The following is a 22,628-nucleotide window of genomic DNA, read 5'->3' on the forward strand; positions in this document are numbered from 1 at the left end:
GTTCAAGGTCTTTCACCTGTATGGGGATCTGTGTTCAGGCTCAGGGGTCTGTAAATCCGTTTTTGTAAATATGAAACCTACAAATATAAAATTTGTAAATATGAACCCCCAAATATCTAATACTCAAACTTTGGAGCATAGAACATTTAAAAGTTCAGAGACTTCACACCTTAAACTCAGTTTTTCATACCTCGGACTCAAAGCTTGGAAGAGGACTTACATGAGTTTAGAAACCTTACTCCCTGAAAACTCCCCAAATAGCTCAAATTAAACCTTGTAATACAGACCTTTAAAGAATTCAGACACTTTAGACCCTGAAAAAAAGTCACCTCAGACTCAAATATTGGAAGAGAATCTCAAAGATTTTAGAAATCCTACCGTGAAAAGAGATCCCTAGGTACCACTCTGTGAATGCAGTCCTGCAAATATCTCAGATTTGAATTCTGGAACACAGGACCTCAAAGAAGTTAGTGGCTTCACACCCTAACTATAAGTCCCCAAATGCCACAAACTCAAATCTTGGCACACAGAATCTCCAAGAGTTCTGAGTCTCTGAGATCTCACACCCTGAAGAGAGACATTAGAACCTCAGAACAAAACTTAGGACAAAAACCTTAAAAGAATTCAGACCCAAACACCTCAGACTCAAACCTCGGAACAAAGACCCTCAATGACTTCAGAGACCAAAATCCTACAGAAAGGCCCATGATATGGAAACTCGGAATTGTATGTCACAGGCTCTCAGAATTCAAAGACTTCAGACTCTAAACACAGAGCAACAAATACCTTAGACTCAATCCTATGGAAAAAAAAATGCTGTCAAAAAGATCTCACACTTTGAATGCAGATCCCAAAATGATTCAGATTTAAACACTGGAACATAATTAGTTCAGAGACCTTCCATTCCCTGCTCAGAGGAATGAAACATTTCTGATTCTGAAGTTGGAACAGAGGTCTTCAAAGATTTTAATAATTTGCACCCAGAACATGAATACCCAAATACCACCGAATATAGGAAAGGCAAACTTTTTTCTCCTATTATACTCTCACAGCACTCAATACTTCACTTCTGATGCCAGATATATGGGAATTTTTGCACGCATCAATTCTCCAGTAGACTCCAGCTGGGTATCCTACAATTTAACTCGGTTCTGACACTCTACCTGGAGTTAGAGTCAGATCCCGTAGGTTAAGGGTCCAGTCCTGCAAGACTGCCCTCCATTTCAGATTCCAATTGCAAGTCCAGGCCTTCAGTAGTTCTGACTGATATAAACTAATATAAACTACAACCCCTTCCTTGGGTTTAATTACTTGCTAGAATGGCTGACAGAATACAGAGAAATGCTTTCTGACATTTCCTGCTTTATTATAAAGGATATTACAAAGGATAGAGATGGAGGATGAAGAGACAAACAGGGCAATGTAAGTGGGAAGGGGCATGGAGCTTCCATGCCCTCTCGAGGTGCACCAACCTTTAGGCATCTGCATTAAGTGCATAAAGGTTGCATTAGCAACCCTGAAGCTCTCTAAACCCTGTTCTTTTGTGTTTCTATGGAGACTTCATCAGTTAAATCACTCAATCTTTTTTTAAAAACTTTTTATTGGAATTTTATTTGGAAAATATTTATCTTTGTACAGATTTACATGAATGTTCATTTTTTTTTTTTGAGACAGAATCTCTCTCTATTGCCCAGGCTAGAGTGCAGTGGCCTGATCTCAGCTCACTGCAGTCTGCACCTCTCAGGTTCAAGCAATTCTCTTGCCTCAGCCTCCCTAGTAGCTGGAGTTACAGGTGCCCACCACCACACTCAGCTAATTTTTATATTTTTACTAGAGACAGAGTTTCACCATGTTGGCCAGGCTGGTCTCAAACTCTTGACCTCAAGTGATCTGTTTGCCTCAGCCTTCCACAGTGCTGGGATTACAGGTGTGAGCCGCCAGAATCATCCAGATTTAGACTTGTGTTCCTTTTATTACAACCCAAATCATTTTTCTCACCTTTTATTTTAGGTTCAGGGGTACATGTGCAGGTTTGTTACATAGGTAAATTGCATGTCACAGGAGTTTGGTATACAGATTTTTTCACCAGGGTAGTGATAAGCATAGTACTCAATAAGTAGTTTTTGATCTTTACCCTCCTTCCATCCTCCACCCTCAAGTAGGCCTTGGTGTCTGTTGCTCTCTCCTTTGTGTTCATATGTACTCAATGTTTAGCTCCCATTTGTAAGTGAGAACATGCAGTGTTTGGTTTTCTTTTCCTGTGTTAATTAACTTAGAATAATGGCTTCCCACTCCATCTATGTTTCTGTAAAGGACATGATCTTATTCTTGTTAATGACTATGTATTCCACGGTGTATATGCACCACATTTTCTTTATCCAGTCTACTATTGATAGGCATTTACGTTGATTCCATGTTTTTGTTATTGTGACTACTGCTGCAATGAACATACATGTGCACATGTCTTTATAGCTGAATGATTTATATTCCTTGGGTATATGCTCCAAAATGGGATTGCTGGGTCAAATGGTAATTCTGCTTTGAGTTCTTTGAGAAATCCAAACTGCTTTTCACAATGGCTGAACTAATTTGCATATCCAGCAGCATTGTAGAAGTATTTCCTTTTTTCTGCAACCTCACCAACAGCTATTTTTGACTTTTTAATAATACCCATTCTGATTGGTGTGAGATGGTATCTCACCACATTTTTGATTTGCATTTCTCTAAAGAGTAGTTGATATTGAGCATTTTTTCACATGCTTGCTGGACAGGATCACTCAACCCTTCTCCCTTTCAAGGTCAGTGGTGGGGCTAAAAGTTCCAACCCTCTAATCATTGCCCGGGCAACCAGCCCCCATCCTGAGGCCATCTAGGAGCCCATAGCCACCAATCAATCCATTAGCATGCAAAAGGCACTTATCATTTTGGAGATCCCAATGGTTTGGGGAGGGGTAGAGAACAAATATATACTTCTTACTATGTCACAAACACACATAAATCTTGGAACCCTGGCTGTCTGAAGTTCAGAGACCTCATACAGTGAACTTAACAACAATAAAACCCAGAAGCAAACTTAGGAAACGAATCCTCAAAGAGGTCAGAAACCTTCAACGTTGAAAAGAGATGCCAAACACCTCACACTCGAAACTTGGAACACATACCATGACAGTGTTCTGCTCATTACAACCTGAACACCTAAATATTGAATGACAACATCACAACCTGAGTATTGAATACTAGTGGTTCAATATTTAGAACCTAGACCCTCACCCCAGTGAATTCATAGACCTCAACCCAGTACACTAGCTTACAGACAAATGAGACTCAAACCTCATGACACAAAGCCTGAAAGATTTCAGATATCAAATATCCTGAAAGAGATTTCAAACACCTCAACAGCAACCTTGGACCCAGACCTTCAATGAGTTCAGAGAATTATGCCTTTTAAAAATAACCCATATATGTCATATAAACATTAAAAAACAGACCCTAAAATATTTGTGAGTGTTTACACTCAGAAAGCAGACTTAAAATGCCTTAGGCTCAAGTCTTGGAACACAGACCCTCAAAGATGTCACAGAACTAAAACTCTAAACACAAATGTGCAAATACCTCAAATTCATTATATAAGACATAGACCCTCATAGACCTCAGAGATTTCACACTCCAAATGCAGATGTGCAAAGAACTCAAACTCAATTATATAGTATATAATTATATACAAATATAAATAAGAATAAACATTATTTAATATAATTCTTAATATATATTTAATATAATATATTAAATATATATATTTATTTAATATACTATAGTATATTAAAATATATATACATTTATATATATAAAACCTTCAAAGAACCAGATACCTCATACCCTAATCATGTACCACCAAATACCTAAGACCCTGTGGGAGAGTAGTAATAACCTCCAACAGGTTGTTAGTTGGAATGGACTCCTGTTACAAAAGACAGATTAATAAGATAAAAAACAAACAGAAGTTTTTTTTAACATGTATATTTCTTTTTTAATTTTATATATTTTTTTATTTTTTATTGCATTTTAGGTTTTGGGAGTACATGTGAGGATCATATATACACAGGGCCACACAGAGAATGAGTAGTTCTTAAAGAGATGGCTTTGAATTACAGCTTATGTAGCCTTATTAACAAAGAGTAGTAACTTTTTAGAGAAGTCACAAGATAAAGGAAAAGGACGTTGAGTCTCTATAGGCAGCAACTTGGGGAAAGACAAATAAATGGCAGATAAAGGTGAGTCAGCAAAGTTTGTCGATATATGTTCCTCTGGAATCATCTCCAGGCTGACGAAGGTCTAAAGCTGTCTTCAGTTGTTAACCTTTACTCACCATGGTTGTAGGGATGGGAGCAGGATACCTTTGTTTTTGTGAATTTATGTTCAGTTTTTAGGCAAATAGAGGTAGGGCAGAAAGCTCCCCTGTGCCTATTTTCTCTTAATTGCCTTTAAGTCAACAATCCTTCTTATTTGGGGGAGGCATATTCTGATCTCCCACAATCCCAACCCATCAACCTCAAAGAGTCAGAACCCTCACACCCTGAATAAAGACCCCTAGAAGCTCAGATTCAGAATTTGTACCAAAGATCCTCAGTGATCTCAGAGTCCTCACACCCTAAACATAGATCCCTAAATGTATCAATTAAAACTTTAGGACACAGACCCTCAAAGAGTACATCCTAAACATAGAGTCCCAAGCACCTTAGACTCAAACCTTAAGACATGGAGGCTCAAAAAAAAAAAAAAAAAAAAAAAAAAATCAAGAACCTTACTCCCTGAAGTTAGATTAACGCAGGAGCAAACAGGTTACAAATGCTCAGAGTTTAAAGACTTCATATCTTGAACATTTGCCCTAAATACCGTAGGAAAAAAACTTGAAAAATAGGCTCTCAATGACTTCAGAGACCTGTCATTCCAAACTCCAATCCTGAAATGCCTCAGACTCAAACAATGGAAGATAAACCCTCAATGATAATCATAGCCTTCAAACACTGAATGCGGAACCCAAAATCCCTCAGATTCAGTCTTGGAATGCAGATAGAGAAAACATGAAAGACAGATACTAAGAGTTCTGAGTACTTACAATCTAAATACTGATCCCAAATGCAGGAGCTTCAAACTTCAAACATAGACCTTCAAAGAGAAATCACACGCTGAAGAAATATCTGCAAATACATCAATCTCTACCCTTAGTACACAGACCCTCATAGAGTTCAAAGGCCTTACATTTTAAACCCAGACTCTAGTACCTCAGACTCAATTTTATTTTTAAAAAGTACTTCAACAAGTCTGGCCTCATATGCTGAACTCAGACTCCCAAATACCTCAGGATTAGTGCTTGGAAAACAGATCCCATAAAATTATAGCTATCTCACATCCTAAACACTGACCCACTACTGTACTTTTGACTCAAACTTTGGAAGACAGACACTATAAGATTTCAGGGACTTCACACCCTAAACACAAATCTCCTAACACCACAAACTCCACACTTGAAAAAAAAAAAAAAACACCTCAAAGTACTCGAGACTTCACATTCTGCTTGCTGACTTCCAAACAATTTAGACTAAAAGCTTGAAGTACAGACACTAAATGATTTCAGAGATCTAACATACAATCTAGATCCCTTGTTATGTCAGACTGAGACCTGGGAATGTACATCATGAAAGCACTTCAGAATCTCCAACCTGGAACTCACACCTGATAGAACACAAGCAAATCTTTGTACTAATATCCTTAAAGCATTCAGAGACCTCACACTCAGATCACAGACCCCAAACTATTTCAGGCTGAAACAATGTAGCATAGACAGTTAATAAGTGGACACCAGGCTAGGCATGGTGGCTCATCCCAGCACTTTGGGAGGCCAAGGGTAGAAGAATTGCTTGAGCCCAGGAGCTCGAGACCAGGCAGCATAGTGAGACTCTGTCTCTACAGGGAAAAAAAAAAAATTAGCTGGGTGTGGTGGTGCATGCCTGTAGTCCCAGCTACTTTGGGGGATGAGGAGGAAGGATTGCTTGAGCCTGAGAGTCTGAGGTTCCAGTGAGCCATGACCATGCCACTGCACTCTAGCCTGGCCAACAGAGCATCTTGTCTCAAAAAAAAAAAAATTGGACACCTCTCATTCCTTGATTACAGACCCCTCAGAACCCCAGATTCAAACCTTAGAACACAGACTCTCAAATAATGCAGAGAGTTTATGCTCTGAACATAGACCCAGAAACTATTCAGAGACCTCACACTCTGAACACTGATCTCCATGTACCTCAGATTCAAACCTAGGGACACAGGCCTCAAAGAATTCAGAGAACATGCACACATAACACATACCTCCAAACCCCCCACACTCAAACTTGAGAGACTAAAAATTTCAGACCCTTCTCCCTAAACAGAGACCCCTCAAATATCTCAGATTTAAACCTTTATCTGCCAGAGACTCACAGTACCTTATACTCACACCTTACAACACAGACCCCTAAAGCTTTCAGAGACCTTTCTCTGCAAACACAGACCCCCAAAATGTCTCAGATTCAAACCTTGAAATGCAGATTCTCAAAGAGATCATAGACCTCACACCCTGAATATAAACGTCTAAATAACTTAGACAAAAAACTTGGAACCCAGATCTTAAAAGATTTCAAGGACCCCATTCTTTGAATGCAGAGCAAAAATATGTCTCAAACTTGGAAACAAAGCCTAAAACTTCAGACTTGACCTGTTGATCACAGACCCCCCCAGTTACCTCCAATTCAAACCTTACCACACAGATCCTGAAAACTTTCAGACCTTACACTCTGAACACAGAACCACCAGTTGCCTCAGACTTTTGTACTGATCCTGAAAGATTTCAGAGAACATAAGTATACACATCTAAGTTATCTCAGACTCAAAATGTAGAACATACTCCCTTATAGATATCAGAGGCCTCACACCCTGAACATAGACTTCCAAACACCTCAGGCAAAAAACTGGGAGCAAAGACCTTGAAAGAATCCACAGACCTCACTTCTTGAACACAGACCCCAAATATTATACCTGAGACCCAAATGTGGACTTAGACCCAGCAAACGTTCAAAGACCATATGTCCTGAATACAAACTTCCTAATCTTTAAGACTAAAACCTTGGAACAGAAACTGAAAATTTCAAAGCCTTTAGAACTCTGAATATGGAGCCCCAGATAACTCGGGATGAATCTTTGGGACACAGATCCTCTAAAAGTGCAGAGACCTTGCACCATGAATTCAGACCTCCAAATATGTGAAACAAACTTTTGAAAACAGTCCCCCATAGATTGCAGAGACATCCCACCCTGAACAGAGATCCCCAAATACCTCAGACTCAAACAAAGATACCGAAATATTTGAGAGGCCTTACATCCTGAACATAGATCCACAATGACTTCAGATTAAAATCTTATAAAACCAATCCTCAAAGACTTCAGAGACCTCACACTTGTGAACACAGATCGCCAAATACTATAGCTCAGAGGTCAAACCTTGAGTCACAGACCTTAAAGAGTTCAGAGAACTCATACCCTGAACATAGACCTCCAAATCATTCAGAATCAAAACCCAGAACAGAGACTCTCAAGATTCAGAGACCTCACATCCTAAACACAGATTAAGTATTCAGAGGCCTCATACTCTCAACACTCATCCTGTGTAACTCAGATTCAAACCCAGGGAGTCACAAATGGTAAATATTTGGGTAAATACAATAGACGGTTCTTCTGAGTTCTTTGGAATATGTTTGATGCTTGAAAGTAAAATGTATAACATTGTCTGATGGGGTTTTCAATGTATGCAGATGTAATACATAAGACAACTAGAGTGTGAGCAAGGGATGATTAAGAGGCCTATAAGGTAGCAAGATTTCTACATTCCAACTGAAATTACAAAATATTGAGTCTAAGTAGAATGTGGGGAGTTAAGCATGTATCTCCCTCTCTGTAAGGGAGATAGGAAAAATGCACCAGGGTGGCATTTGGCAGCAGTCATTCCTAGAATAACTACTAAAAGATCTACAGTTGGCCCTCTATATTTTCAGGTTCTGCATTCTCGAATTCTACCAACTGAGGATGAAAAATATTCAGAAAAAAAGCTCCAAAAAATGAAAAAAATAATATAAATCGGCCAGGTATGGTGGTTCACTCCTGTAATCTCAACACTTTGGGAGGCCAAGGTGGGCTGATCATCTGAGGTCAGGAGTTCCAGACCAGCCTAGCCAACACGGTGAAACCCCACCTCTGCTAAAAATACAAAAATTAGCCAGGCATGGTGGCGGGCGACTATAATCCCAGCTATTTGGGAGGCTGAGGCAGGTGAATTTCTTGAACCCAGGAGGTTGAGGTTGCAGTGAGCCAAGATTGTGCCATTGCTCTCCAGCCTGTTTGAAAAGACCAAGACTAACTCTTAAAAAAATAATAATAATACAAGTAAAAACAATACAGTATAACGACTATGTACATAGCATTTACATTGTAACAGGTACCCTAAAAATGTATACATCTATTATATATGAATAAAAATTAAATTAAAAAAGAAAAATAAATAAAAAATAATAATTTTACTACTTAAATTCCCTAGTGTCAATGTTTATCACTTATTTAAATCAATTTCCATTGACTGGAGACCATTATGTAATGTAATAAGCTTGAAAGACATGTGTGCTTTCTTCTGAAATTGCAAACATAGATGCACTTTATTGAAATAAAGTCTCCACAGCACTGTAAAAAGAAAAGGAATCCATGAGTCCATACTGATATAAATAAACAATTTAATAAGTAAATAAATGGAGAAGGGACAGATCTTCCTCATCAAACAATTTCAAATAATAAATGTAGAAGGAAGGAATGAAATAGAAAATCACTATTAGAACAGCATAGTAATAATTGCTCCAGGTAAGATCCATGGATTAATACTAAAATTAGATGCCTATACTTTAAGGAGGAAAGGGATATTTGCATTTCCTGAAAGTATTCCCCTTCAAATATGCATTAGTTACTGTAGAGATTTTAACATACATACAAAAATTTTTAAATATTCTTTCCTCCAGGAGGTGAAGCTTAACTCTCTTTCCCTTGGGTGTGAGCTAGACTTAGTGATATACTCCTAATGAATAGAATATGAAAAGGGGAAAATAGTAATTTTATAGTGGAGAAACTTGACATACATCATCTTAAATATGAATGTTAATACCACCAGTAAGAATTATCATGTTAACCCTCTGACATGATGTGATGAGAAGGATACTTTACCTCAACAGTATTCTTCCACAAAAGCCATTATCCTAGCCCAATCATGAGAATGTATTAAACCCAAATTGAGGGGCAGTCGAAAAATTACCTGACAAGCACTCTTCAAAATTGGTTACTGAGATTCCTCCAACTTTCTTCCTTTTCTTCAAAATTGTTTTAGCCATTCTAACTCCTTTGCTTTTCCTTATAAATTTTAGAATCAGCCTGTTTTATATGTACAAGAAGTCCTCCTAGGATTTTGATTAGTACTGTGTTAAATCTGTACATCAATTTGTCTTTACGATGTTGGGCTTTCAAATCATGAACACAACATGTATTTCCACTTATTTAGGTCCTCTTTGACTTTGTGGATCAGTGCCTTATAGCTTTCAGCACACAGATCCTGTACACATTTTGTGAGATTTATATCTAGGTACATAAATGTTATGACTGATTGTAAATGTTTTCTTAATTTCAGTTTCCAATTGTATGTTGTTTTCGTTTGTTTGTTTTTTTTGAGACAGAGGCTCATTTTGTAACCCAGGCTGGAGTGCAGTGTGGCAAGATCTCAGCTCATTGCAACCTCCGCCTCCCAGGTTCAAGCGATTCTCCTGCCTCAGCCTCCCAAGAAGCTAGGACTACAGGTGTGCACCACCATACCTGGTTAATTTTTGTATTTTTAGTGGAGATGGGGGTTTACCATGTTGGCCAGGCTGGTCTTGGACTCCTGGCCTCAAGTGATCTGCCCACCTTGACCTCCTTGTGCTGCCCACCTTGTGCTGGGATTACAGGCCTGAGCCACTGCACCCGGCCCCAATTTTATGTTGTTAATGTATAGAAATCCAATTTATTTTTGTGTGATGACCTTGTGTATTGCTGCCTTGCTAAACTTACTTATTGGTTCTAAGAAAGGTGTTTTTTGTTTTTTTTTTTTGGTAGATTTCTTGGGATTTTCTATGTAGACAATTATGTTGTCTGCAAATAGGACAATTTTTACTTCTACCTTTCCAATCTGAATGCCTTATATTTCATTTTTCTTGCCTTATTATGCTAGCTAAGACTCCCAGCACCATGTTAAACAGATGTGGTTAGAACAGAAATCCTTGTCTTGTTTCTGATTGTTAGAGGAAAGCATTCAGTCTTTCGCCATCAAATACAATGTTAGCTGTCAGTTTTTTGCAGATCTCTTTATAAATTGATAAAATTTTCTTCTAGTTCTACTTCGCCGAGGATTTTTTTTTTTTTTTTTTTTTTTTTGAGACGGAGTTTCGCTCTTGTTACCCAGGCTGGAGTGCAATGGCGCGATCTCGGCTCACCGCAACCTCCGCCTCCTGGGCTCAGGCAATTCTCCTGCCTCAGCCTCCTGAGTAGCTGGGATTACAGGCGCGCGCCACCATGCCCAGCTAATTTTTTTGTATTTTTAGTAGAGACGGGGTTTCACCATGTTGACCAGGATGGTCTCGATCTCTCGACCTTGTGATCCACCCGTCTCGGCCTCCCAAAGTGCTGGGATTACAGGCTTGAGCCACCGCGCCCGGCCTCGCCGAGGATTTTTATCACAAATGGATGCTGCATTTTGTCAAATGCTTCTTCTGCACCAACTGATACCATATGATTTGTCTTTAGACTGTTAATATCAAAGATTAAATTGATTGGTTATTGAATATTGAATTCACACTGCATTCCTGGAATAAACTTCCTGTGGTTGTGCTGTATTATTCTTATTGCTGGATTAAATTTGCTAATATTTTATTGAGGATTCTTACATTTATATTAGGATTCTTAATCTTAAGAATCCCGCTTTTCTTTCCGTGCTGGTAGCGCTCACACAAAAATGGTGAACGTTCCTAAAACCTGCCGGACTTTCTGTAAGAAGTGTGGTAAGCACCAACCCCACAAAGTGACACTGTATGCCCAGGGAAAGCGGCGTTATGACAGGAAGCAGAGTGGCTATGGTGGGCAAACTAAGCCGATTTTCTGGAAAAAGGCTAAAACTACAAAGAAGATTGTGCTAAGGCTCGAGTGCGTTGAGCCCAACTGCAGATCTAAGAGAATGCTGGCTATTAAAAGATGCAAGCATTTTGAACTGGGAGGAGATAAGAAGAGAAAGGGCCAAGTGATCCAGTTCTAAGTGTCATCTTTTATGAAGACAATAAAATCTTGAGTTTATATTAAAAAAAAAAAAATCCCAAATGTTTATGCATCTAATAACAGAGCCACAAAACACATGACAAGAAATGCACAAATCTATAATTACAGTCTGAGACTACAATATTTCTTACTTGATAATTGATAGAACATGTTGGCAGAAAATCAGCAAGGATACAATAGACAATAATCTGAAAGACACAAACCACCAAGGCTCACTCAGGAAGAAATAGGTAACCTGAATAACCCTTTATCTGAATAACCCTTTAAAGAAATTGAAACTGTAGCTTAAAAATGCTCCTACAAAGAAAATTCCAAGCCCAGATGGCATCACTGAAGAATTCTACCAAATATTTAAGGAAGAAAGAATACCAGTTCTACACAAAATCTTCCAAAATATTGAGGAGGAAAGAATACTTTCCTACTCATTCTATAAGGCCAGAATTGATTGATTCCAAACCTAGAAAAAGATATTAATAGAAAAGAAAAGTATAAATCAATATCCATCATAAATATACATGCAAAAATTCTAAACAAGATTTTAATGAGTTAAATCCAAAAATACATTAAAAGAATAATACATCATGACTGAATGGAATTTATTTCAGGAATGTAGGCTGGTTTAATACTTGAAAATGAATCAATAAAATTCACCATATTAACAGCTAAAAAAGAAAAAAACATATAATTACTTTAACAGATGCAGAATGTTGAAAACTTTTGCCCTATGATGAGGAACAAGACAGAGATTTCCACTTTCCCCAATTGTATTCAACATTGTAATGGAGGTTCTAGGTAGTGCAGTCAGGGAACAAAAGTAAGTAAAATACATGCAGGTTAGGAATAAAGTAAAATAGTCTATTCACAAATAACACAATTGTTTACATAGAAAACATGATAGAATCTAATTAAAACAATAAAAAGCTACTAAAACCAACAAGAGAGTTTAGCCAAGTTGCAGGATACAAGCTCATTATAAAGAATAAGTTGTGTTTCTGTCTACTAGCAACAAACAATAAAATGGAAATAAAAACAGTACCATTTACAATATCATAAAACATGAAAAACATAAAGGATAAACCTAACAAAAATGAAAAATCTGTACATTGAAAACTACAAAATATTTCTGAGAGAAATTAAGAACTGCATAATTGAAAAATACAAAAAAAGGAAAAAAAAGACCTACATAAATGAAGAGAGATATCTTGTTCATGGGTCTGAAGACTCAGTATTAAGATGTCAATTCTCCCCAAATTGATCTATAAATTTGGTGCATTCTCAATCAAAACTACTGATTTTTTTTTTTGGGAGGTGGGGGTAGAAACTGACAAGCTGATTCTATAATTCGTATGGAAATGCAAAGGACCAAGATTAGCCAAAATAGGATTTCAAGAGTTACTACAAAACTGTGTGACGGTAGTGTGACATTGGCATAAAGATAAACAAATAGATTAGCACAGCACAGAGAGTCCAGAAGTAAACTCACACATATACAAACAACTGATTTTTGGCAAAGGTATGCAGATAGAGACATGAGAACCAGCAAAAGCCAGTGTAACCAATGTACCCTCACTAATTAACTATGAGGGGATACATGCCTAAGAGGAGGCTTGCCAAAGAGAAAGAAGTCCAAAGTCAGATGAGCTTTCTAGCACAAATGAGAAGCCTGCACACCAACAGCGAAGACTGAAGTGACAAGCTCAACTATAAAATGGGGCTCAGTTGGCACAGAAAGGTGAACCTGGTGGCTTTTGTATAAGGAGAATGGGAAACTAGGGCTTCTCCTTCTGATGGTGGAGCTGTGAAGGACAGACTCTTCCTTCCTCTCCACTTGCTTCTGGTGAACTACTCGGAGATACTGACGCTAAGTAATAGCTATCTGATTAGATGTGAGCATGTGTGCAGCAACTGAATGGGCATATGTAGTATTTGAAGGAGTTCACAGATCATTGGAGTAACAATTTAAAATAACATACTTTGTCAATCCATTATCAAGATTTCCAGAAACTCTCCTTTGCAATCATGAGAATTTCCTTCATGTTTACCAGTTAGTTTAGAAAAAGCATCTCACAAAATGTTTATATTCATAATACTTATTCATGCACTTATTGTGGCCTACTGTGGGACAAAGGACACCAGAGAAAAGATCCTTCTCTGACTCACAGCCTCAGTCTCCAGCTCCAGTGGCCTTTGCAGTTTGCAAGCATGCTTCCAAGACTTAGCACACGATGTTCCTTCTTCTAGTTCTGCATTCTGCACATGTGGGCACCCACATCACATCACCTATTGTGGATGGTGCTCATAAGGTTGCTAAGCTTCTCCTTGAGCTGAGGGATTCAAAGGAACTACTAGATCCGCGGGTAGCACAAGGTGAAGAAGCATACATGTTTATGTTTATGATTCAGACTTAAACCAGAATCGGAAAGATACAGATTTAATTCCAGGCATACCTTGCCAGAGGGTGTGACATTAGGCAAGTTGTGCGTACTCTCAAACCCCTATTTCTTCATATAGGAATTTTTTCATGATGAATTGTTTAAGGAAGTGGACAGAAAATGATCCATGAGGATGTTTGCTGCAGCATAAATGATCATCTAAAATGATAAACATATAAAAACACATGCACTAAAATGACAAACAGAAGAGAGGTTTTTAATGAATGCTGGAATTCCAGAGTTGTTTCTTCATTCTCCTCTTTCTAATTTGGTGGATTTTTTTTATGAGCATGAATTATTTGAATAACAATGTTCAAACTTATTTTTTATCAAAAGTATAAATTCAAATACTAGTGTGGTGTTTTCGCCCATCAAATAGCAGAAGACAGTAGGACCGGTCAATTCTTAGTGATTGGATTATTTGTAAGGAGCAGATATAACCTGTGACATAAAATGAATACAATGAAAGTGACATCTAAAATCATCACAATGATACAAACAGGGGCTTGGGAGCACCTGCATAACTTTGATCAGAGTGCTTGCTTTGCACTAATGTTGCCTGAGGGTGAGGTTCTGGGGGAAGGGTCACGGTGCTGGGCAAATTGGGATTTCTTTTTCAGTTCAAATCAGCTCTCACACAAAAAGGACCTTACCTGTCCTCTCACTCCTTCACAGCATCCTAGAGAAACTTGATCCCATGCATAGAACACAGCAGCTGCCAACCGACAGGCACGTTAAGTCAAGGAGGCAGCAGGCTGCAGATAGCCTTTCTAAGTGATAACAGGGAACACCTAAGAGCTTTACCTGAGAAACAGGAAGCTGAGACTAGAGCCCACAGTTTATGCTGATTGCAGAGTGTGAGATCTCAGTCTCTCAATAAATCTTTATTTAATCCACATAAAGATTCGAGTAGTAGGAGCAGCTCCTGTTTAGATACAAAAAGTGGTTATCCCTGATTGGTGAGATCAAGGAAGAATTACATATTCTTCACATTTGGCTCTGTATTGACTCTACATCTTACCTGTAGGAGAGAGGGAAAGGAGAGGGAGATCTGGCAATTCTACTTCTGCCATGGGGGAATCTTTCTAACTCTCAAAGAATGTGCGCTTCTTTAAGGGTAACCTGCAGTCTGAGAACAGTCCAGGTCCAGGCATGCAAGGACAGAAAGGATATTTTTCCCCCAGGGGTTTAGCGGGGGCGGGAGGGGGTGGACAAGGATGTGCAGGGCAAGCTCCTTTCTGTCCTGCAGGCACCCATCTAACTTTGTTTGCCCAAAGCAGTAATAGTGGGCTTCTGTCCGCCCCCCCAACCTCCCCCCACACCTTCTCTGACAACAGAGGATCAGACTGCCTAGGTGATGGTAAAGTTTGACATGCACCGGGTGCAGGAGATCTATGATCCCTAGCACTGCATTTTATCTGCTGAGTTCCCCTTAGAGAGAACCATGCATCTTGGGAGCCCCAGAACATGTTGGCTGCACAAGAACTAAGCACACTACTGAGAGGAGGCTGCTGGTGTGGTAGCACTAGTGAACCTCTCTTTTCTTTTGAGATCATGTTGTACATACACAGTGCTACATAACCGGCTCTAAGGGGGTAAGGGGGGTTCTGGCTAAACCCACCTAGCAGGATTCTTGCTGACGACAGGCCAAGGGTAATCAGACATCAACTAGGGGATGGTGGAAGATGAGGAGCCCCATCAGATAGCAAGGATGATCAGATATTGAGGGTGGAGGGTTCATGCCACATTGACATAGCAGGGCTCTTTGCTAAAACTGGGTTTTACAAGGAACTGCACAGATGGGCCTAGGAGAAGTTTCAGAAGCCTGACTTAAAAGTCTGGCCAAGCAAAGACTATTTGTCAACATTCAAGACAGTTTCCTTAATATTAAAGTCGTAGAAGTAGAAATGCTGGGTCACAGGATTTTTTATTTTTTGAGACAGGGTCTTGCTCTGTTGCCCAGATTGGAGTGTAGTGGTGTGATCTTGGCTAACTGTAACCTCAACCTCCTGGGCTCAAGCTATCCTCCCACCTCAGCCTCCCAAGTAGCTGGGACTACAGATGTGCACCACCATGCCCAGCTAATTTTTGTTTTGTTTTGTTTTGTTTTGTTTTGTTTTGTAGAGACAGGGTCTTGCCATGTTGCCCAGGATGGTCTCGAACTCCTGGGCTTAAGCCACCCACCCACCTCAGCATCCCAAAGTGCTGGGATTACAGGCGTGAGCTGCTGCACCTGGCCTGGATTTTCGTGCAAATGTTTAGGCTTATTTATGTATGTGGGTTTATCATCCTTCTTCTTTACATTTTTTTCTGGATTCCTGTCATGCTTAAAATGGCTTTGCACTCTCTGAGAACCTAAGCTTTCCACATCTTGGGGGAGACTGAATATTCTCTTGAGGGCCACTGAGGCAGCAGCACTGAGAAAAAATTGGAGGGTAAATTTGCAGGTGAAGTACAGAGCTGGGAACATTCCTAGACCGAGAAGGACAGAACGTTTTGCGGGAGGGGCGAGAAGCCAGAGACAAGCCCTTCCCAGCGGTGAGCAGGCCCTTCCTCCAGGTGGCACAGAGCCTCTAGGAGGCGGGAGAGGGATGGAAAGACAACCCACGTGGCACACCCCCGAGGTTTGGGATTGGCTGGTGGGGTTGAAATTGCTGAGGTTTAAGTAAGGAAGCAGAAGCAGGTAGGTGCTACTTCTCTTCCTTTCTTCATTCTTCCCCAGGCTCTCTGCTGACTCGGGTCAAGTGTAAGTGAGAGCAGGTGTGAGGGATCGAGCCAGAGGGCTTCGGGTGGGTCGGGCACTGTGGTTCCTAGCCTCAGAGAAGGAAGGGCCTCGAGGTCTTCATCCTTCTTCTTAGCAGGAGGTGATGCGGCAGGGCCGAGACAGGGGAAGAAGGAGGGCCGTGGAGGGGTGGAGGGTCAGCCAAGATGGTGTGAGTTTTGGAGGGGGACACTGTTTGAGTCCTGGAGGTATATGAAACTGCTCATAGAGGACAGATGCCAGAGTCCTCAGTGGGGACCAGGGAAGGGTGGGACGGCCCGTGTTTGTCAGCGCCCGCCTCAGGGTGCATGTTCACCGGGCATCTTCTCATCAGCCCCTTCGCCCACGAGGTGAACGCCGCAGAGCTGTGAGGGTGCTGTTCGCATTCCAGCGGTCGGGACTCTTTCAGCCGAGACTGAGAGTCAGTGGGTGGGTCCACCGATGGGTCCCCCTGGGAGTTTAAGTGTGAGGAGGAGCTGGTGGGCTTCAGGCGGGTCAGGCAGCACAGTCCGTGGCCTTGGCGGAGGAAGGGCCTCAAGGTCGTGATTCTTTTCCTCACAGGTGGTGGCGCCGCTGTGATCTTGTGATTGTGTAGCAGGGCCTGGGCGAGGGAGGAAGTTGGGCCACGGAAGGGAGAGGGATCAGATGGAGCAAAACTTGCGGGTACTTTCTGAGGTAGCTTTGAGTCCCAGAGGCACCTGCAACTGCCGACAGAGGACAAGTTTCTGAGTTCTCAGTGGGGACCTGGGGAGGAGGGGACCTGGGGTGGCTGTATGTTAAAAAAAATCTCTTTATAATGCAATTCAGTTATGAAATTAAGTTGCTTTAGGAAAGACCCAATTTTTTGATCTAGGACTTGAAGATCACTTCTCTGCCAAGTTGGCTGTGGAAGAAACAAAGCAGTTTGCAGATAGATTTATTTGATGTGATTGGAAACCAGGCATAGTTATTATTAACTCAGGACCTGTTATGGAAATCTAGCAAAATTAAAAAAAAATTACAATCAGCAGATGGCCATGGAAAGAGTCGAGTATAATTACTTCTTTTTATTGCAGTCTTCAGTTCACGATCTTCTAGTTGCAGCGATGAGTGCACGAGTGAGATCAAGATCCAGAGGAAGAGGAGATGGCCAGGAGGCTCCCGATGTGATTGCATTCACGGCTGTGAGTACCTTTCAGTATCTTATTTCCATTGGCAGAAATGTATTTTTCTGAAAGAAAATAAAAAACATTGTTGAGCCAATATAGATCTGTTATATAAAGGACTTCCCTGCTGAAAATGGTTGTAAACTAAGTCACATGAATGAGACATTGAGCAAGGAGACTTATTTTCTGGTATTGTCTGCATATGCATGTTGTTAAGAGTCTGGAAATAGTCCTTATGACTTTCCTATCAGGCTTATTAATAAATAATACAGCCCAGAAAAGATGAAAATGGGTTCCAGAATTATTGGTCCTTGCAGGTAACTTCTTAAAGTATTTTCTACATAGGAAGAATAACTTTTTCTTAAGAGTACTTACAGAAAGGATAGGAAAAACCTCTTCAGATATATTTGTGATCAGCTATCTTCACGTAGTATGTATATTTGTGACTTCTACTGGCATGATATTAATAACAATATTCTATTTGCATTTATTCTCCCCCACGTCCCCAAAGCCCCGTGAATCTCAGCAAGAGGAACCACCAGCTGAGAATGAGGATATTGAACCTGGACTAGAGAGAGAAGGAACACCTCCTATTGAAGGTGAGAAGGGCATAGAGGAGCATTTTGTATTTCATGTATGGTATTATACTAGTAACAGGAATAAATAAACCATCCCCTAAAAATAGGCTGGAAACCTGTAAGGTAATCCTTGGTAAGAGAACGGTGTAGTTTTCAGCTACCGTAGTCCTTCTGATAAGTTTTCTCTTCAGCATTTTACTTATCCTGTATCTTAAGAGTTCTTTGGCATACTTGGAAAATACAATCCTTGCCAAGATTCTATATTAGCAAACAAAAGGAAACTACATTAAATTTAGACAAAACTGTAAACTGTTTTATGAGTTAAACTTGTTTTTATTGGAATATTATTTTTCTGGGCACAAGTCATTGCATTAAAAGTTTGAGCAAACCTAGATAAATTATGGTTAGCTCTTACAGAGCAATTTTTAGAAAATGTCATAATTCAGAGAAATAAAAATGTAAAATCCTTTTAGTTGCCATTAAAAGTCTTCAATACTTTTGTCTTTCTGAACCATAATCTATTTATCATAATCATATATTCATTTTTAAGTCTTTACTTAGAAACGATTTAAAATGTAAGGAAAAGTTATCTAAATACAGTGAACTCCTGTATATTCTTCACCTTGATGCACTGATTGCTAGCATTTTGCCACTCATCTTTCTGTTTTTGCTATATCAATATATTATTGCTAAACCACTTGAGAGTAGTTTCAAATACCACAACTCTTTCCTCTGTAATTCAGTATGTATCTGCTAAAAATATGGATAATCTCTTAAAAACTTCAGAACAAGTATCAAATTCAGAAAATTAGCATTGAGGAAACAGCTAATGTATATAGCACATTGCAGTTTTGTCAATTTGTCTAGGAATGTCCTTTATAGGGTTTTTGTTTTTTGTTTTTTGTTTTTTTTTCCTGATCCAGGATCTAATGCAAACCACTCATTGCATTTAGTTGTCATATTGTGCTGAGGATATAAATGAAATGATTTCTGTCTTGAGCTCACAACCTAATCAGGGAAATTCATGTAAACAAATAATTGCTCTAATGAGTGATTTACCGTAACAGAAGTATATGAAGATTGTGAAAGTGACAACTAAGTTGTCTTAAACAGTTGTAGGAAAAGAAAACTTCATAGTAGAGATATTCTTCCCCATTTTCTAGCAGAAAATTTCAATTGTACTCATGCATCTCATGTATTAGAATACTGGCCCACAGAGCTTTATTTAATAACACTAATTTATGATTTACTGCTTACTTATATCAATAACTTTTTTATTTGTATAAGAACGTCAAGTGGAAGGTGATGGCCAGGAAATGAATCTGGAAAACGCTGGCAATGAGGATGGAGATGACTTTGCTGTAGAGGAGAAGACTCCACCTAATCCGGAGCATGCTGAGACTCCAGAAGCAGGTAAGTTATTCATTCAGAATGGAAGTCATGGAGTTACTCTTCTATAATATGCTTTAATAACAAATCTCACATACAAAGATTATTTGAAAGGTAGTTCAGATACCAGATATTTGATTCAAAGACAGTGTCAGGGAAAAAAATGAATTAGGTCAAAGCCATGTTGTTGAATTATAAAATATGAAAGTATTAGTATTATTACTTTGGAGTAGAAATCTTTCAAAACTCAAAGCAAGTGATCAAAAACTTTAAAAAGTATATACATTACTTAACATACCCCGGGGCAATTGGGTATCTAAACAACACATAGTGTCGCTTTTAAAAAAAAAATTGACTAGAATTGTTTATCACAAATCGCTTTTAGGCACTAACAGGTAAGATAGACCTGTATGTTTTGAATTTTCCAAGTTGGTTTGTTGTTGTTGTTGTTGTTTTTTTTAATTGTGAGCTAGACTAAGAAACAGTCGCATTTTCCATCACATTTTAATGTCATCTATATGGTAGTGGCTTAAATAAACCAGTATGACCATGTATTTATTTTCTTTTCTTTTTTTTTTTTAAGGGGCATATTTGGTCTCTAACCACGTAATTTTTATCATCTAAACCAGGACACTTTTGAGAGGGAAAGGGAATGCTATGAATACATCAGGTTAACAGGTGCCAATGAGACAAATGGCCACCCTGTTATAAAGAGTCCATGTGAAGATTCAACTAGATCGAAGAATTATTTTTGCACTTTTGCACAAAAGAGACAAACCAAATGGAATGCCATTCTTTGACCTCTCTTTAGTCAGTTAAACAATTCCTTAGCTAATATATAATTAGTAGAATGTTTTTAGTCAACATATTTCAGTGACACTATGTTTGCTTGCTTGTTTTTTGCTTCTTGGAGTTTTTGTTTGGTTAAAAACAAACAAACAAAAACAAACTGAAATCAGTGGCTGTTTTTGCCCTCTACTTAAAATTATCTTTAAATGGGCTCATAGCATTTAATCTGTTCTGGCTTGAGAAGTCTTGGTTTCCTCATACCACTCGAGTAATGCATTTTAAAAATGAGTACACATATGCCTGAAAATGTACCTTAGCATAGAAGTCTATGCAGGGTTAGGGTTCTGGTTTTAATTTCATCTAAAAAAACAAAACTAGTGTTCTTTGTGTGCTTTTAGTATCATCTTAGTAAAGTTCTGCTAAGTAATGGACTCAACTGTTATGTTTATATTTTAGGAGATGGGCAGCCATAAGTTAAAAAGAAGACAAGCTGAAGCTACACACATGGCTGATGTCACATTGAAAATGTGTCTGAAAATTTGAAAATTCAATAAAGTTTGAGTTTTCTCTGAAGAAGTCATGCGTGTCTTTTGTAAAATCTATTCCTAGGAAGCTGATACTATTGTAGATGGTATCTAGAAAAATTCTTGTGTTCTGTTTACAGCTGGTATGCATTTTTGTATACTGATTTTGTGTCAGGTGACGTTGCTAAACTTGCTTAATCTGTTGGTTTATCTCTACATCCTTTTGGATTTTCTCCATACATAATCATGCAACATGTAAATAATGATAATTCTGTTTTTTTTCTGTTGAAGCTTTATACTTTTATTTCTTGTCCTTATGACACTGGCCAGACCCCTCTAGTACAATGTTGATTAGAAGTGATGATGGGGTAAATTCTTGTCATATTCCTGATGTCAAGGAGGAAAACTTCAACATTTAACTATGATAGGTTTAAAAAATATATGTAGATTCCTTCTACAGGTTAAGTATAGCTAATACAAAGTCCTCCAAAATCTGAAACTTTTTGAGTGCCTCCACGATGCTCAAAGGAAGTGCTAATTTCAGATTTCAGATTCTCAGATTGTGGATATTGAACCAATAAGTATGTTGGAAGCACTCCAAAATCTGAAACAGCATTTCAGAGATGGTATACTCAACCTGTATTAGATTAAGGACATTTCAAAAAGATATTAGTTTTCTAAGAGCACTCCTCATGGGCTCTGGGGTGCTGCTGCCCAGTGCCAGCAGCCGCTTGGCACAGTAATTCCAGAGGTCCCTCAGCCCCATGCCTGACCCCCTCTCCCTGCTGGCAGCTCCACAGGCTTCCTTTCACTTCCACCTGCTGCCCACGCCGGGACACTGACAGGGCTTACGGGCCTTGGGACATGAGTACTTACCATGCTTACCATGAATATATGTTGAATTTTATCAAACACTTGGTCTGCATCTATTGAGGTGTAGGCCATTTCTCCATGAAACTGTTAACATAGCATTCCTAGAATAAGTCCAATTTGAGTTGTGATATATTGTTCTTTTATGTATTACTGGCTCCTTTTCCTAATGTTTTGTTTAGGATTTTTGAACTTTTGTTCATGAGACTGACCTATAATGTTTTAATACACGCTCCATTCAGGTCTTGGTATCAAGGGTATTCTAGCTTCCTAGTATGAGTTAGGATGCATATTCTCCTTTTACTTTTCTCATATGGTTACCTAACATTGGAATTCTTTCTTAAATGTTTGATAGAATTTGCCAGTGAAGCTATCTGGATCTGGAGTTCTGTTTGTAGGGAAGTTTAAAATTGAATCAATATCTTTAGTCAGATTGGGACTATTTCAATTTTCTATTTCTTCACTTTGGTTTTATTTTTCTAGGACTCGTGTCCATGTTATCTAAATTTTTGTAATACAAAATAGTCCATAGTATCCTCTTCTTATCCTCTTAATAATGCCTATTTTCTCTTGTATTCTTTCTTTTTTCTTCTTTTTTTGAGATGGAATTTCACTCTTCTTGCCCAGGCTGAAGTGCAGTGGCACAAGCTGTCTTGGCTCACTGCAACCTCTGCCTCCCAGGTTCAAGCAATTCTTCTGCCTCAGTCTCCTGAGTAGCT

General features: G+C 39.0%; 2 protein-coding genes across 3 annotated transcripts; both read left to right on the forward strand.

The window, feature by feature from the left end:
- The first annotated feature begins 11,104 nt into the window (after positions 1 to 11,104).
- LOC101049432 (large ribosomal subunit protein eL42-like) lies at positions 11,105 to 11,434 on the forward strand. Its single transcript, XM_010350244.2, has one exon. The coding sequence runs from the start codon at positions 11,105 to 11,107 to the stop codon at positions 11,399 to 11,401; it is 297 nt and encodes a 98-aa protein (XP_010348546.1). The 3' UTR covers positions 11,402 to 11,434.
- A 5,065-nt stretch (positions 11,435 to 16,499) lies between these two features.
- On the forward strand, positions 16,500 to 21,386 carry PAGE4 (PAGE family member 4). 2 transcript variants are annotated; one of them, XM_039475499.2, is made up of 5 exons: positions 16,500 to 16,536; positions 17,670 to 17,777; positions 18,271 to 18,358; positions 19,625 to 19,750; positions 20,972 to 21,386. In XM_039475499.2, the coding sequence occupies exons 2-5, from the start codon at positions 17,700 to 17,702 to the stop codon at positions 20,986 to 20,988; spliced, it is 309 nt and encodes a 102-aa protein (XP_039331433.1). In that variant the 5' UTR covers positions 16,500 to 16,536; positions 17,670 to 17,699; the 3' UTR covers positions 20,989 to 21,386. The 2 variants fall into 2 exon arrangements, with proteins under 2 accessions (XP_039331433.1, XP_003939629.1); XM_003939580.3 differs by lacking the exon at positions 16,500 to 16,536 and adding an exon at positions 16,542 to 16,599.
- The last annotated feature ends 1,242 nt before the right edge of the window (positions 21,387 to 22,628 follow it).

Source organism: Saimiri boliviensis, chromosome X (genome assembly GCF_048565385.1).
Source record: "Saimiri boliviensis isolate mSaiBol1 chromosome X, mSaiBol1.pri, whole genome shotgun sequence".
Taxonomy (NCBI): domain Eukaryota; kingdom Metazoa; phylum Chordata; class Mammalia; order Primates; family Cebidae; genus Saimiri; species Saimiri boliviensis.